At 40.8% G+C, this 17,169-nt stretch overlaps 1 protein-coding gene across 1 annotated transcript in view; it reads left to right on the forward strand.

Annotated features, from left to right (window-relative positions):
• The window catches only part of LOC146796557 (cytochrome P450 3A21-like), a 301,005-nt gene that overhangs the window by 229,455 nt on the left and 54,381 nt on the right, over positions 1–17,169 (forward strand). The window contains exons 10-11 of the mRNA XM_085629194.1: positions 3,883–4,043; positions 10,635–10,861. Of these exons, the coding sequence (XP_085485320.1) occupies positions 3,883–4,043; positions 10,635–10,861 (388 nt within the window). The remainder of the gene's footprint in view (positions 1–3,882; positions 4,044–10,634; positions 10,862–17,169) is intronic.

Here is a 17,169-nt window from a genome sequence, read left to right on the forward strand (position 1 = left end):
GCAGCACTAGAACAGCCTGTAATGGTGTAAGCGATAAGGAAAGCTATTCACATGAGGCGTAAGAACAAAGCCCCAAGAACCGATGGCCTACCATTTCATTGCTATGACTCATTCACTTCCTGGCTGTGTACAAAACCCCTAGAAATATACAACAACTGCAGAGGGTAACTGTTCCAAAGTCTTTGAGGGAAGCAGTATTTGTAGTTCTTCCCAAGCAGAGTATAGACTTGTTCAACAAAGTATTGTATGAGCCGTTATCATTACTTATTGCTGAATACAAGATTTATCCACTCTGAACAGGTTGGCTTTGTGCAAGGTCGTACAGCTCCCTAAACCTTAGAAGACAGTTTCAAGTCCTAACAGAGGTCCTTGTAGGATATACATTGACCTCAGTGGTGACGCTTGATGTAGAGAAAGTCTTTTACTCCCTGGGTTGATCTTACCTAAAAATAGCCTTGAGGGAAAAGGGGACTTGGACCTACAATTCATACAAAGTTGGATCTAGATGCTGTATACAGACCCTGTGGCCAGAGTACAAGAGTGGGCAGTATATTTGGGAGAATGGACAGTAAAGAGGGGCATGAGAAAGAGAGGCCCCCTTTCGCCCATCTGGTTTGGGCTGACCCTAGAGACCCTAGCAGAAAACTTCCAGTGATACAGACTAGTGAATGGATTAGATATAGTGGATGCCAGAATATGATATCTTTATATGAGTATGATATCCTGCTATGTTTTAGGACCCAAGAAACACAGATGCTGGAAATCCAACATCATTTAGATACCTTTACTGACCTGTTCACACAAAAGGTAAACTGAATGAAATCATATTTTTCCCGCTGCATGGTACAGAAACTGTCGAACAGCAATAGGATGTTCCAGCCCCTTTAATGCCTACACCTATTTGTTTCAGATGCCCGTGGTACAGATTTACCACACAGATACATATTTATTAGAGGGTAAAGTCCTCAATGCTGTACTTGCATTTATGGTATGGTATGTTTAGACATTTGATAAAGCACACTTTTACCCAGAAAAGGGAGCCCTGATGCTAGATTGAAAGAAAAAAAAATTGAGGGGGGGGGGGGGGGGGGGGAGCTTAAGGAGAAATAAAAACCGATGTTTTAGGGGTTGTCTAAATTGGTGAAAGCTGGTTTTGAGGCAAATATTGGGTGAGAGCTCGTTCCATGTGTTTTTTGGAGCCAGGTTGGGAAAGACGTGACCTACACACCAACTGCAATAAACGCATGGTACAAACAGTAGTCCAGTATTGTCCAGGACTTCTGTGCTGTTTTTGACGATGATCCTCCTGTCAATGATAGACATGATAGAACTGTTCATAATGATAATAATACGCAGGTTGCTATGTGCCCTTAATAATTTACCTGTGGCATTACTTTAGTCATTATTTAAAGACCTGGACTCACTCTAATCAGCAATTTGGAAATGTAGAAGTAGCAGGGTAGCACTCGACAAACTGATATTCCTACAACTGAAGAGGGACTGGAGCTCCAAATTATGAATACTACTATATAGCGGCACAATTCCAATTTGTTATAAAATGGACTCCCCTCTCCGATGAATCAAAAGTGGATGCCTAATGATGGGGACAGCATCAGACATTCTATGAGGCGCGATATTTATTTCAAGAACTGAGGGCAGTCAAAGTCCTAAAACTAGTGCTGGTGGTAGCACAATGCTGGAACAGATACACTAAGTTGAAGAGAGTTAAACAAATATAGACTCATGAAATTCTCTTTAGATATCTAACCCCATGGGATGACACTCACATTTGCGGTGGACCAATGGGAAAAATCATTGCTTGAAACAACAGGGGATATGTATTCAAAAGGTATGCTTAGGAGTTTTGAGGGGTACATGATACCACCAGGGCAATTTTTGCTTTGGGGCATTGATGCATGCTGCCAAGGCCATTTGACACAGTGGCTACAGGGAGCAGCCAACAGACTGAATGTTACAGGCAAGACTGACATGAGGAACAGGACATTGAATAGTGTTCCATTTATACAGTCAGATTATGGAGGTCTCAGGCCAACCACCCACAGGGTTAAAGACACCCTTGGAAGGATTCTTGAATATGAAACTGAGTGATTGTGATTGAAACAGAATAGTGGAGTACGTGGCTTGATTTTTTTCTAGACACAGTTGATTCATACTGGTTCAACCCAGTTCCCTGAATAGGGAATGCATCACACCCTTCAGCATTCACTCGATATTCTGAATAGGATCAGGTGACTGCCCTAGATGTAATTCGCCCAATGCAGACCACTATGTATGTACAGAGATAGCTGTATAGGTTAGTAAGGTTGTAGATATCCCAGAGACGCTGGAGTAAGTCTACATGGGGCATTAAGAGGGGTCCAAGAGAGGCTTTGTTAACGAGCCTTGGTACTGGAAAATGCAGAATAACAATGGACTGGAAGTCAGAAAAGGCCACTTTGGTCAAGGAGTGGAGCGCGAACGAGAGAAGAATTCGGTAACCATGAGAATAGCGCCACATGTTGGACTAGAGGCACGGGAGCTGCATTAGAGGCTGGGATGAGAGACCCCATGAACGAGCTCACTTTCCTAATGTGCTTCTCCCCAGGAGCGACACTGTCTAACACAAGACGTGCTGTAAGAATCAGTGAACTGGAGGGGGCCTGACGTCAGCCTCTGTTTCATGTGTTCACCGCTCATGCTCACCCCTATGACAATGTGTGACACCAGAGTAGATGATGATGAAGATGGTGAAGTACATGCTCTTGTGATGAATTGAAGTACTGAAGTTTGAATGTGCAATTTAAAGTGGTTGGAAATATTGAGGAAAGATGGCTGTAATGTACTGTTTTGTCATTGAAAAATACATTGTTAAAAAAAAGAATATGTAATGTGTTGTTAGCATGGAGCTATCCAAAACATACCACATCATAAAAGAGGCAGCAGAGATGAGCACAACATAAGACACCCCTACATGAAATAGCATAACTTAATGCACCGTAATATTATACATTATAGCACAGCATAGCACAATATAACACAACACTCCATAAAATAACACTACATGACATAACAAAGCACAAAATAATATAACATGCCATAACACCGCCTTGATACATAACATACCATACCATACCAAAGCATGATGCTACATACCACGACATACCATAACATAACAGACCATTGCACAGCTTGAAACAACATCAAAACAAATCATGACTTAAACAAGCATAGCACAGCATGGGGTAATATAACAGACCTTAACATAACACAGGATAGCATAGCACAACATACCCTCACCTAGCACAGCATGACCAAACTTTATGGACCCTAACATATCATAGCATACCACTGCATGACACAAAATATCACACCATACCATAACAAAGTGCAATACAGCATAGCACAACAAAGCTTGCTTTAACATAGCAGCATACCATAACACAACATACCTCATCACCGCTCCGTCCACTATCTCCGTGTGTTTGCTTTGTTTGCCATAGCATAACACATCCTAACAGAATAAAGCATAGCACAGCATGACACAACATATCACACCCCAAAATAACAAAGCATAGCACTTCATGACACAACATAACACTCCCTTATATTGATTTTAACCACATTACAACAGATTATAACATAAAGTATAGCTATGCACAATAATATCACAACACAATAAAATAACACACCATAACGCAGCATGACACAAGATAGCTCCTTAGCATAATATAACCTAGCATAGCATAACATAATACAGCATATTATAACATAACGCAGCACCTCACAGAACAGCATAGCATAACACATCATAACATAACAAAGCATAGCATATATGCTTTCTCACTCTTGTATCTCACTTTCCTGTTGATCTTCTTTCCACAGCACTGACTGATAGTGAAATTATGGCCCAAGCCATGATCTTCATATTGGCTGGCTACGAGACCACCAGCACCACCCTTTCTTTCCTGTCCTACAACCTGGCAACTCATCCTGACGTTCAGCGGAAACTGCAACAGGAGATAGATACTTTCCTACCGAACAAGGTGAGCCAAAGTTACCTTCCAAACGAGAACGCTAAAGGGTCTACTTTGAGGGACATGAGAGAAGGGCAGGCAGGATATCTGGTGGTGTTTGGATGATGTTCCATTCCCATCCACCTCTAAATGGTACATTTCTGGGTGTAGAGTAGGTGTCACTTGCCTGGCCATCTTTTAGTCTCATGAAATATGGTTGAAGAAGGCCCATGACAGCTAACAGCCCCCCTGGTGCCCTGTTCACAGTTGTGTACATGACAGTTAACTGTTGTAGCAGGAGTAGAAAAGGTTGCAAAATGCTCTTTTCAAGCCCTTCGGCAAGACAAGAAGAGGGGTACAATGAAACTTCCCCAGGCAACACCTCCAGGGACCATAGGGAAACTTTCTTTCCGTATGTCCTTTTAAACTCTGGTGGACGATGAAATAACCTTCTTGGCCCTGAGATGGGATGGATGTGGTGTTTTGGGTAGAAAAATTCCTTCCTACTTATAAGAAAGACTGCCCTTGGTCAAGGTGGGTGTACAAAAGAATCCTTCCAGCCTCCTGCTTGAGTTAAAAAAAAAAAGCAGAAAATGCCCACCTCTTGGGTTCGGCAGAAGGAACATTGAGGCAGAAAGGATTCTCCCGGCACGTTGGTAAGGTCGGGAAGGGGTGGTGGAAAGCAGAGCATCTTGCAGCTGCCTCAATGCAAAAAAAGAAATCTATTACGATTGAGAACTCTTTATTTTACCCGTAGACAAAACTGGGTTGATAGATACAGGTGCCAAATAACCCTCTATAAACAATGACCTTAAAATGTCCTTGAAACATCCTCGATTTTAAGTCCAGATTTAAATTTTGAAGCCAGATTTGAATATTGAAGTCCCTTAAAAAATGTGTCTTTCCTGCATCGAGAGCTTTGCAGTTTCTGAAACCTCTGAATTCATTTATATAAAATCAAAAAGCACACATACAACTTTTTAGGGGCATGCCAAAACAAAGCACCCCAGACAGGAGGAAACTCTTAATCTGGTGGGTGGCAGAACCACAGCTTTGGTGGTGCGGCGGCAGGGTGGACCTAGCGCTGCACTGCCAAACTCGTAATCAGGCCCTAAGAGAATTGTATGTTTTTACCACTTTATTTCAGAATAATCAAATGAAGCAAAACTGAGGATGAAAAAAAAAACCAATCCTATGGATTCAATTATAAATTATCATTAGGTTTTAACTGTTAAAATCTATAGAGTAATGACTTAGAAATGGCTAAATTAAGGTTTTCACATCACCTTAACTTGGCCCTTTATCTTTTGTTCTTGATCACATTTATAACATTACAGTAACCTCAGAAATGAAAATGATTAATTTAGCCTCTCCCACCACTCCTTACAGACATTTGACATGAGTGCAGACATTGAGAAATATTTAATTTAGCAAAGGACAAAGGAGCTCATTAAAGATGTCGAGCAGACTCGCGTCCGCCTGACACGGTTACAGATTGGGAACCACCCCAACCTTCGGGCGGTTGGAAACATCAATTTTTCAATGAAAGTTTGTGATGCGGGCGGAAAAGGCCCACAGCACAAGTTTCCATTGAAAAATTGATGTTTTCAAACATCCCTGCACCGTGTGGCAGGCACCTCGCGGTGCCATGTTTAGAGGGGCACCATAGGTGCCCCTCAGGCCCCAGAGCAGGGGGCCTGGAGGGAACGGAGTCCTGCTAGGTGCCCCCAAAGTCACTTTCTGATAGCCTTTCCATGTCAAAAAGACCAACATGGGATGTCTGACGGAAACCAACATCATAATCTCGACTGCGGAGCCACCGTCAGTAAGGGATTATGAAGTGTTTCCAACGGAAAGCGCCAGACAGTCCCTCCGTCTTCTGCCTCTCACCTCACAAATTGAAATGCATTGGTCGGACCATAGCAGCAGATGGCGTTCGTACCCCAAGCGACAATCCATCGGTTGCGGTCCGACCACCATCGTAATCAGCCACAATGTCTAAAATGTTACTCTAATGTGGAGCTTGTAGTTTTTTAGTCTATCATGTGTGCATGAGTGCCCATGTATATGCAAATAAAACACAGCCTTCTGTATATCATTGTGATGAAATCAATACAGCTCTACCAAAATGTCACGTACATTTAAAAACAAATTAGGGAAACTGTGTTTCAGTTAGGCAATCTTTTAAATGTAAAAATCTGTTCTTGGTAACTCTTCGCCAATAACAATAATGGACACCAAAAGCCCAAGTAAATGTAAGCATAGCGGCCCGAACAAACTGGCAGTGTTGCAGCATTGATTGGATGCTTGTCAGTACTCCATGTGGCTTAATTATTTGACACACTTTTAAAAGATACCATTGACATTCTCATTGGAAACAGATAATTCGTTCAAGATTGTGTACAAATTCAACAACAGTTTGATGCTTTCCTCAAAATATGTTATATGCAATGATGCTATATGGATATGCAATATATTATATGAAACATACACAGCAATGTATTCATCATTAGTTCAGCTCCAGTCTCTAAACTCATGTTGGAAAAAAGCAGCCAGTACTACCCAAAATGCCAGCAAAATCATTTCAATTAACACAAAGAGAAAACTAACTCAGTATGGGTTTTATATGGAATCTCTGATAGAGCTAGATATTGGTAGAAGAGAGTGTTTTTCCATGATAATATGCATGAGCTCATGTAATTGTACAAGATAACTCTTACAAAATGCTTAAGGATGTTTGAGTTCATGAATCTAAGCATCACAGAGTTCATTTAATGACAAAGAGCCAGTTAAGTAAATCCACCAAGAAAATGGTAAAAATCAAATTGATTAAACAAAATCTTATCTAAGAGGGGCCAATATTAGCAGGCAGTACAGGATGCAAATGAAAATCTAATGCAGTAATCTGGTCAAGTTGGCTGGACATTCTACCAGGGATCTGTTTAAGAGTTCAGAGGGATTTAGGTGGATCCATCAGCTGGATGTAACTTCTGAAATTCCCTCCAAATATTAGGCTAATTGGGAAGATGTTATATGATAGCCTACATCTATTTAGGTACTGTACCAGTAAAGAAGGGCTGGGTAACATAAACAATTCATAAATAGAGGAAATATCCAGTTGCAAATTACCGGTACTATTCTTTTCTTCCATGTTGTTCAGTACATAAGTAATAGAGTTCATTTAACCAATCTACCAGCATTCTCTTCTGTTGAATATTGCAGCAATATTACCTCTCATGGCTAGTTTTTTTGACATATCAATAATTATCAAGGCCAACTTATTTTCACTGCAGCTGGATTGTGTAACATGTGCTACTAGCTGAGCATTTTCAGTCTTGTAGCATATACTTCTCTAATGTGAAAAATGCAAACATGCCCTTTGTGTTTAGACCACATAGATGAATTTACAAAGACAACACATGCTATATATTGTTTGTATTGCTAGTTCACTGAAAGTTTACTTGAATGAGATTTGTCAATGTTTTTTGTAGTCATAGAGAATTAACAAGCAGTAGAATTGCCATGTTTGTTGGGGACAGTCACTGTCAAGAGACCCAATTGGGCCATAAGTGTGACACTCTGGAACATGAATCTGTAGGTTCCTTGCGATTCCTCTTAAAAGCAAACTTAGCTACTGCCAGATTGGCTTCACCAACAAATAGCAAGTGCTAGTGCTTCACAATGTATTTATCAATTGGATTCAAGTCTGAATTGAAAGTAAATACACAATAATGTTCATAATTTAAATGAATCTTGGGTTCAAAAAGAGATTCCCTCGGGCGACACCATATCCTCATGAGAGCCAGTCTACTGAGGTTTTTGTTATGAACCCTGCTGAATACTCCTTTTGAATTGTTCTGATACAGCTTCCAAGAAGTTGCATTATAACTAAGTTGGTCCAGATTACCCAAACATGTACAACTTGAGACACTACTTGCTAACTCTGTAGCGATTCTTCTCATAAATACAATTTAAAGTCAACTATAAAAAGGATATTCTATCACTGCATTACTTAAACACAAAGTTCTTCAAAACTCTATTATCGCAGTGATAATATAACATCCTTCAACATAGTGTACTAATGAAAAAGCTATTACCTTTGTAATATTAATGGCTAATGTAATAAATAAAATTCCCGTCCTGTGTTAACTATCCTATTAGATTAATTAACATATATGTTCCTAGATGCCTGTACTCTCCTCTTAGTTGTTAGGCAACTCTTTCTTCTAACAGAAAGGTAGAGAAGCGTCAACCTTTTAATATAAAAGCTATATAATATTAACACTTTTCAAGTAGCAGTCATTTACCTTATCTACTAAAAAGTGTTTAGTTTCACCATAATAGATGTGCCTCAATTGACATATATTTGATAGGCAGACTTACTTTATAGCACCATAAGGCAGTTTATATTGTGGAAACTGTTTCAATTGAGTTTTTCTTAAAACATTACCCACATTTTGCCTAAAACAAAAGTATAACTGAAGGCCACATTAGCCACAGTAACACATTGAAAAGCATAACCCATGAAATAATTTCAAAGTATTTCTAAAAGTCTTGAAATACCTATCATAATAATGTCCAGTCCTGATAATACTCTTTCAATGCTAGCCATCTCTACTTAAATCATGCTATGAAGAAATTATGGAGACAAACTACTGTTCCAAATCTTTACAAGCATTGACACAGCCAGCAGTTTCACCTTTCAGTGGTATACGCAGAAAATAGCTGACAAATTGTTTGAGGAAGCAATGCCATAGGTTCGGCCAGTGGTATGGCTATAAGATACTGTCTCAGGTGGTTTTATGGGTGATGGGTACTTGGTAAATTTGTTGAAAGAGGAACAAGGTTCCAGCAAGTCCAAATGTAAAGACGTTCCTGTACTTTGATCTTTGTGTGTTCTGGCCTACAGCAGCCAGACATACATAGGCAAGTGTTAATCTAATTCACAAAACACTTATACCCTCATTGTGAATGGTGATATCCAGTGGAAATTTTGTAAAATAATAAGGGCCTTATTTATGAGGCCTTGCAACAGTTTAGGGCTACTGTTGCGTCACATTTTGTGACGCATCGGCGTCGTAAAACATGCCCCCTGTTGCGCCCTATTTACAAAGTGACGCATCTAAACAGATGCATCACTTTGTAAACCCCTGGGCTACATTATAACGCCATCAGGTATAATGTATGCAGGGGGGCGTTCCACGTAAGTAAGCATTAAAGCAGTGACGCAGTGAAATCCATGAGATTTCAATGCGCCACTTCAAGAACGCAAATGCGTCGACACTTTACGCCTGCGTCATGGCAGGCATAAGGGTGACACAGTGCTATATACATAGCCCTCCCCCCTGCATTGCTTGAGTTACGTCATGCTTCCCACACAACTCCAGCAATGCATCATTTTTGCACCAACAGATACGTCAGTAAAACTAAGGTATCTGTCACTCCTTGCAACATGATGCGCCATACAGTAAATATGATGCATCCATCATGTCGCAAGGAGGGTGAAATGAAAAGTGACGCAGCGATGCATCACTTTTCATAAATGAGGCCCAAAGAGTCAGGGCCCAAAGCTTTGCACAGGCAAACTTTGCACAGGCTTTGCACAGGCTCCAAGGCTGTGTGGACTTGATTCTACCTCATACTTCTTTAATTCCCCACCAGTCACACTCAGCACGTCTATCTCAGTCTATTTCAGTCCAGCTTTCTTTTCTTAGCACTGGTCCCCAAAAATGAGGGCCAGTGGGCCCCACCTCCAACCACCTGCTGAACTGAAGCACTGGTAGTATCCAACTCAGAGTGTTAATTCCAGGAAGTGAAAAACCAGCCCAAACTTGGCCTGTCAGAGCAGTTCTTCAGGCAATGATAGGTTGTCCTATTTGCCTGTTGGACCCTGTTTCTAGAAGCTAAACTTGTGTAAGCAGTTGCAGTGGCCAGTGGCATAATATATAATTATATGAAAAATTGGTAATTAAGGTCTTTGGTACTTCTGAAGAGATTTTGGTGATGTTGTCCATGTGGGGGTGTACAAAGCAAATGTCGTTCCCCAGTTCTTGACTCTGAACATAGACAATTTAGCCATATGATATACTTAATGGTTTGAAGGCAGCACAGATGTCAAACAGAATCAGAGCATGCGTATCTTGGTTCCATGGCGTCACTAGTTGTGCCATAACATTCAGTAGAGTATTTTTGGTTGCTTAATGGGGGTTGAACTCAAAACATAATTCACAATATTTTTTCCTCAAACTAGTCCCTTATTGGTATTTAGTGTATTTTTTAAATGAAAACACTGGATTTGATGTATTTTGAGAGTTGCCAAATGAGCTTGATTTCAAGCATTTTTTCCACACTCCATATGCTTGAGGTAGGTCTATAGTCCGTCATAATCATAGTCTGTGACGTGCCTCAGTTATTAGAGGCCATCATCTATAGAGTCAGTTTAATTGATGAATGTGGAGATGATAGGTACCATTGCTGGTATACTCATATTGAGAAAGTAGGTTTTCACATATATTTGAAGGAGACATATTTTTCACATCTTACTACTTGTGTGAAATAAGAAAGCTATATATCACGAATAGGGTTTCACCTCTAACCTTCAGTATTTTCCATCAACTGTAGGCTCCTCCCACATATGATGCACTGATGCAGATGGAGTACTTGGAGATGGCAATTAACGAGACCCTCAGAATGTACCCCCCTGGAGGACGACTTGAAAGAGTCTGTAAGACGACCGTGGAAATGAATGGTGTGACAATCCCAAAAGGAGTGGTGGTATTGATCCCGTTATATCCGCTGCACCGGGATCCCGAGTATTGGCCAGAACCAGACAAGTTTAATCCAGACAGGTATCATTCATATATGAAGGGTGCAAGAAGGGGAGAGAGAGTGGTAGCAAGGAAGTCCATTAATATTATGGCTAATTATCAATGATTCAAGTTACTGAAGAAATGAAGGAATAGTGGACAAGAAAACTGGCATGAGTTAAGAGGGAAAGAGTTTCAACACACTTTTATGAGCACAGTTAGACTAAACTGAAATTGTGGTCTCTTACAGAAGACATTGCAGATCTAAATTGAGTTTTAACTGAGCATAAACATATGTTAGAAAACATTGTGAGACCTTGTGTTTTATAACTTCAGTTTTTTTACTTTTTTAATTTTTTTTATTTATTTATTTTATTTAAGTTTTATATAGCGCTGGCTAGACCCGGAAGTATCAGAGCGCTTCACATAAGGATCCACAAAATTACAGAATTACATCAGTTACAAGTTACATCAGTTACAAGAAAACATTTCAAGAGCGTCGGAAGATTAAATAAATGGAGCTTAGAAGGGTAAGGGGTGGGGTAAAGGTGTAGGAGGGAGAAAGGATGGAGATAGCTTGGATGGAGAGACGAAGGAGAGTCTGCCCAAAGCCCGGCTAGGTAGGTGATGGCCGAGGGGGAGGTCCACAGCCCATCTCCTCTATAGCTATCGGGTAGCTCCACCGGGCATCAGTCAAGCGGCTAGGTCTCAATGAGAAAACAATTAGAGAGCAAAGAGGAGGGATAAATGGAGCGTAAAGGAGACAGTGGGTGGAGTAAAGGGGTAGGAGGGAGAGTACGATGGAGAGACGAAGTAAGGTCTGCCCAATGTCCTGCTGGGTAGGTAACGGTCGAAGGGGTAGTCCACAGCCCATCTCCTCTATAGCCATCAAGTAGCTCCACCGGGCATCGGCTTAAAAGCTAGGTCTCCACGGTCGGAGATAGGTTCAAGATTGGGTATCCTGTAGGGTAGGCCGGATGTGGGATGTGTTCGAGGTCTGGTCTAAGTCTGTTTTTTTCTCAGGGTGTAGCACGACGTGGTAGGGAACACTGTGGCAGCCATCTTGGTGTCAGGCAGGGGATTGACAGGTAGTAACAGGGAGGGCTTAAAAACTTGCTTGCCAGAAAATCATGGTGGCTGTCATGCCCCTCATTACAGACCTGACCTTGGGGAGCATTCATAGAAAGACCTGTGAATCAGTAGCTCCCTTGCAGAATTGAGCACTGACTCAATCCCAAGGCAGCAGATATTATCCCGACACAGGCTATAGGGACTGAGGTTGATAAGGTGATCTCGTTTTAGAATCAGGCGCTGATCTAAGAGTTCATGCTACCACTCCCAGATTGCACCATGTAGCATACTTGGCGCTGTCTCACATTGATTTGTAGCCATAATTTGAAGCACAAAGCAAAGATATTAGGATCTACAGACAACCACAAAACAGACCAAGAAACTGTTGCTGCCGTAGCTCTTTGTGCACCATTCCTACTGGGCCCCTGCGGTGGAGATTGGGGTGATAATGCTAAATTCCAGCTGTCCATCGCTGCTCCTTACACTTCGGGGGTGTATTATCAATCAAGAGAAAGAAGAAATCCGAAATCTGATGTGGCTAAATTGCGGGTTCTTGCGCCAGCACAGTAATGCTTGTTAGCATGCCTTATGTGTTGCCTGTGCGCCCCTCCCCATGAATCTCGCTGATACGTGGTGGATATTTACCTGGGACATGTATCTTCGGCCGTCTCCCAGCCTCCGAGCGTCATGCCAGTGGGCTGGTGCAGTATTCACCCCACCGTGGGACTAGATAGACCAGTTAACTATAATCACTCAGTTACCTAAACTCTCCTTCTCCTGACTTACTTCAGTTTGTGTAGGCAATATCTTGTAATTTTCACAATGTGTGTTTAATCTAGGCCAAATGAACTGAATAAAATTGGCTTAAAAAATATGGTAAGTGAAGTGTGTCTACAGTGCCATCATAGTGCCATCCTAAAAGATCTCCAAAAGACTGCAGTCTATAATGGTCACTGCATGTCTATTTTATTTAGACTTCAGTCCTTATGATGCCTGGGATTTATTTTGACAATCTGTTACATGGAACATACCATGCTTTCTGCAAGGGGAAAAAACAAGTGTTGGTAAACCTGGAGATGATAACAACACCGCTGTTATATATGGATCCTAAGAGCCAGCAAAAAAGCCTACCAAACAGTATGTAGTTAAAACCTCGCATCTTCTAAGGATGTACTCAAGAATATAAACATCTGCAAAATAAAGATGGGTGTAAACATATGGGGACCAATTCACAAAAGTATTTATGGTAAGGAGCTCTCTTTTATGTACTATTACATGCCTTTTTAATGCCCAACTCTCTAATAATAAAAGTGCAAAGAAGGCACCGTCCTTCCTTACTCGTATATACATATTCTTATTTTAGTCCCATTTTAGATGTTTTGGTGCCAAATGTAAGCAGTGCAAGAGTACAGCAATCAAAACAACAGAAATACTACCTTGCGTGTTTCAACATTTCTTTGTGAATATCCCCTTGTATATATCACTCACAGTGTATTCCTCAATGCATTATTTGTCAAAAAAGAAAAAGAGCCAGGGCCCTTGTCAGGAGGACACTGCATCTTGCAACAACCATTGCCATTGCCTGTTCTACAAAGTTGGCAATTTGGACTATATCAGGCTTCCCAAAGCTATACCAATGCTTGGGCGGCCCTTTTTTAGTAATTTTAACTGTTTAAATAATTGTACAACTATTGGTGTTCTCATTTCAGAATTAAACAGACTGCTCCAGCACGATGCTGGACTGTCATAAGTACTGGTGCCGACAATTAAGTGCCTGTGCCGAGCATCGGAAACCACAAGCTCAAATGAAGCACCAGTATTCTTAGGACAATAAGTTACAATCAGAGACCTCACAGCAGGGTGTCTGGAACAGGAACAGAAAGGATTTCATTACAAGCTTCCCAGTTAATTGCAATTTGAACGGTAACTTCTGTCAAGTCAAACCTGCCGATATTTGTTGGGGACAACGCTCAGAATTTTTCAGAACATGCTGATTTTGAGAAGCACCAACATCCCCATGTTATTCCCCAGGAAGTTGTAATTGGCTGCCATTTACCACAGCTGATAAAATTCTAACTTGGATTTTAGTAGGTGCAATAAATATCACACCATTTTCTGGCCACCCACATTGAGGGACAACGGGCCAGATTCACAGAACTAACTTAGACTTAGACAGGACTCCTAACTTTACTACTACTAAACTGAGAAAAATCCTAATTTTAAGACTTTCGGTATTCACAGAAGGCCTTTAGGAGTCCTAAAGTTAGGAGTCCTAATTATACTACTACTAAACTGAGAAAAATCCTAATTTTAAGACTTTCGGTATTCACAGAAGGCATTTAGGAGTCCTAAAGTTAGGACTCCTATCTTCTGTGAATACCGAAATGAGTAAGTGTCTTCTGTGAATACCAAAATGAGTAAGTGCCTTCTGTGAATACCAAAATGGTAGTAAGTTTAGGATTTTGTCTTAAGTTAGTTCTGTGAATCGGGCCCAACATTTTTACACACAGAAAGTTCATGAAGGTATTGAATTGCCTCGCAGTCTGGTCAAGAATTACCTTCTTGAACAGACCACATGTCCAGTTTTGGGGCTAGTCTAGAAAAACGGAGAGCAGATATGTGCCGCGGACCAGATTACATGCTCAGTAATGAAGTCAGTCTTGTAGTTTACTCAGGGGTATTAATTGCACTTTAGACTTTTATCATATATTTTAATATCTGCACCTTAGATTTATGCTTCATCAAAAAGGCATAGAGATTTTTAATTATCTATTCAAATTTTAACTATTGTCAGTTTATTTAGGTTCTAGGCCTTTTTTTTGTCCCCCATAAGTACGTGCTATGCAGCTTATATGTAAATATGCATTTGTGGCTTCTATTGTAATGACTTTAAATAATCGCACAAAAAGTACTTTATTAGTATTGATCCATATATATATTTTTTAATTAGTTTTCTTAAACATTTCACAGTGAAACATTACATTCTCACAGTACACACTGTTATCTGTAAAAAAGTATAGTGTCAAGACACATCACAGAATACAATGATATTAGGCATCACTATACAGGCAATAGGAACAACATTGTCCCTTAATATCACACTTCGATTAAAATACATAATACACGTAATATTTAGTGTGCCACAAGAGTATGAATCTTCCCTCTTCAGCTCAGCGCGTATCATTAGTGACAAGATCCCGCACAACTATCAATACACGTGTAATCTTAGTTATCCCTATCCGACTCTCCTGATTCTTTCCCAATAATGTTTACACAGCCCCCAGAAACTCTTAGGGAGACTTTGGGGGGGAGGGGAGGGTAATAATTTGCTAAACAACTCGGACTGCATGTTGCAATATAACATATATTTTGTCTATTCTGTTATCATTGGAGCTGGCCCACAGCCCCCTCACATAGCTATTCTACTCTTAGCGAGGAGCAATCCTATCGCCATTAATCTTCTGACATCCTTCTGCAGTCCCTGGTGTAGCCCAGCAAAGCCAGCAGTGGACCTGGGTTAAGCGAGAGACCCGTGATTTCCTTTAACACCCAAAAGATTTGAGACCAGAAATCTGCAATCCTAGAACAGAACCAAGCAGCATGCAGAAAACCCGCCGGGTCCTCCCCGCACCGCTCGCAACGAGCCATGTCTCTCAGGCCATATCGAAACAGCCCCTCCGGGGTATGATACACCCTGTGGAGCAATTTAAAGTGTATGAGTCAATGTCTACCCTTTCTGAGTGACCTCACAGCAATACCTCCACCTAGCATGGTCTATAGCTACACCTAGATCGCTTTGCCAATCCAGTCTGGCTTTACTGTTCTCTTGAATTTTTGAGACAAATCATATATGTTAGATACTAACTTGTTAGGAGATTTAGCAGGGCAATATAAAAGAGAGGGAAAGTAACTCAAGGGGTTCCTGTAGGTCGTCGCCTAGTAGAACCTGCAGAGCGTGACGTACTCTGAGGAAATTAAACTGTAAGAGTGGGGTGAAGTTTTGTCCTTCCACTGTTACCTTGGCCCACGCACGGGCCTTGCCCTCAGAGAACAAGTCACCCATAGTAGAGATGCTGAATGACCGTAAAGCTCTCACCACCTCTCTATCTGCACTCAATGGCAGCTAGTGACACCATTCCACTGGCAGCAAGGGGAAGTACAAAAATGCGCCAGCTTGGCTCTTCATTAAATCATGCCACGCATGCACTGTCGAATAGACAGACTCCAGTACCCCATTTCATCTGATAGGATTACAGAACAGCCTCTGAGGGAGCGGGTCTGGCTCGATTGTCTTTATAGATAAAAAATATACTAGAGATTGGTGCAATTCTGTCTTGCCCCAAACCCTGTTCCTTTTGTGTAAAACTTGTGAATGTTTGTTTGACTTGAAACTTTCAAGGAATTGTCTGTTTTCAGCTGGAAATGTAGCAGGATTTGTTAACATCTCAGTAGTAATGAATAACTTTATTCGGTTATTTACTTAAAACAATCAAAGTATACAAATACAAGTACAATCAAAACTTAAGTTTTAAGACAATTAAACAATATAAAAGGTAATCAGACATATCTAAAATAGGTAAAAAAGGCATAGCTAAAATTCTGAAAAGCACTAATAACATGTAAAACAACGTGCATTAAAAAAATGACACTAGGGTAGCAATGATAAAATGTTTTTGTTTACAGCGTGCAATTCATTTGTGCAGATAAATCAATTTTGTTAATCACAAGGGTTTAATTTTGGTTTTAACGATCGGCTCCAGCTATGTGCAAAATCTTTTCTCTTTTGATCCAAAACGAGAATAGGAAACGACTGACCGCGTAAACTATTGGTCCTGTGTTATCAGTTTTCAGGATTCTGTAGGCAACCTGATGTTGCCTGACTCCAATGTTCAAGCAGGTAAGTCGTATCTATCTCCTACAGATCTTTTGGTATTTTGTGCAGAAGAAGAGAATATGTTCTTCTGTCTCCAACGTTTTAGCACATGCGGGGCACAGTTTTAAAAATAGTCCTGCGACCCGATTGCTGGGAAACCATAGTAAGAGGTTTCCATACCTAAATCTAATATATAAACTTGTTTGAAGTGGTGGCGTGATTTGGTCTAGAAAGGGTTCAAAGGAAGGGCATGGCTTGGCGCATAAAAATTGTGAAGTTAATTGGCCGTTTGCTGACCTAGTGGCATAACGTTCTTCCACAGCCACCCAATAACTAATCTACAGCTTTGGACAATCTTCTCTATTTGTCTTCTCTGGTTGTTCCCATTATTCTGTCATGCTGAGTG

The sequence above is a fragment of the Triturus cristatus genome, chromosome 10 (genome assembly GCF_964204655.1).
Source record: "Triturus cristatus chromosome 10, aTriCri1.1, whole genome shotgun sequence".
In the NCBI taxonomy this organism is placed as follows: domain Eukaryota; kingdom Metazoa; phylum Chordata; class Amphibia; order Caudata; family Salamandridae; genus Triturus; species Triturus cristatus.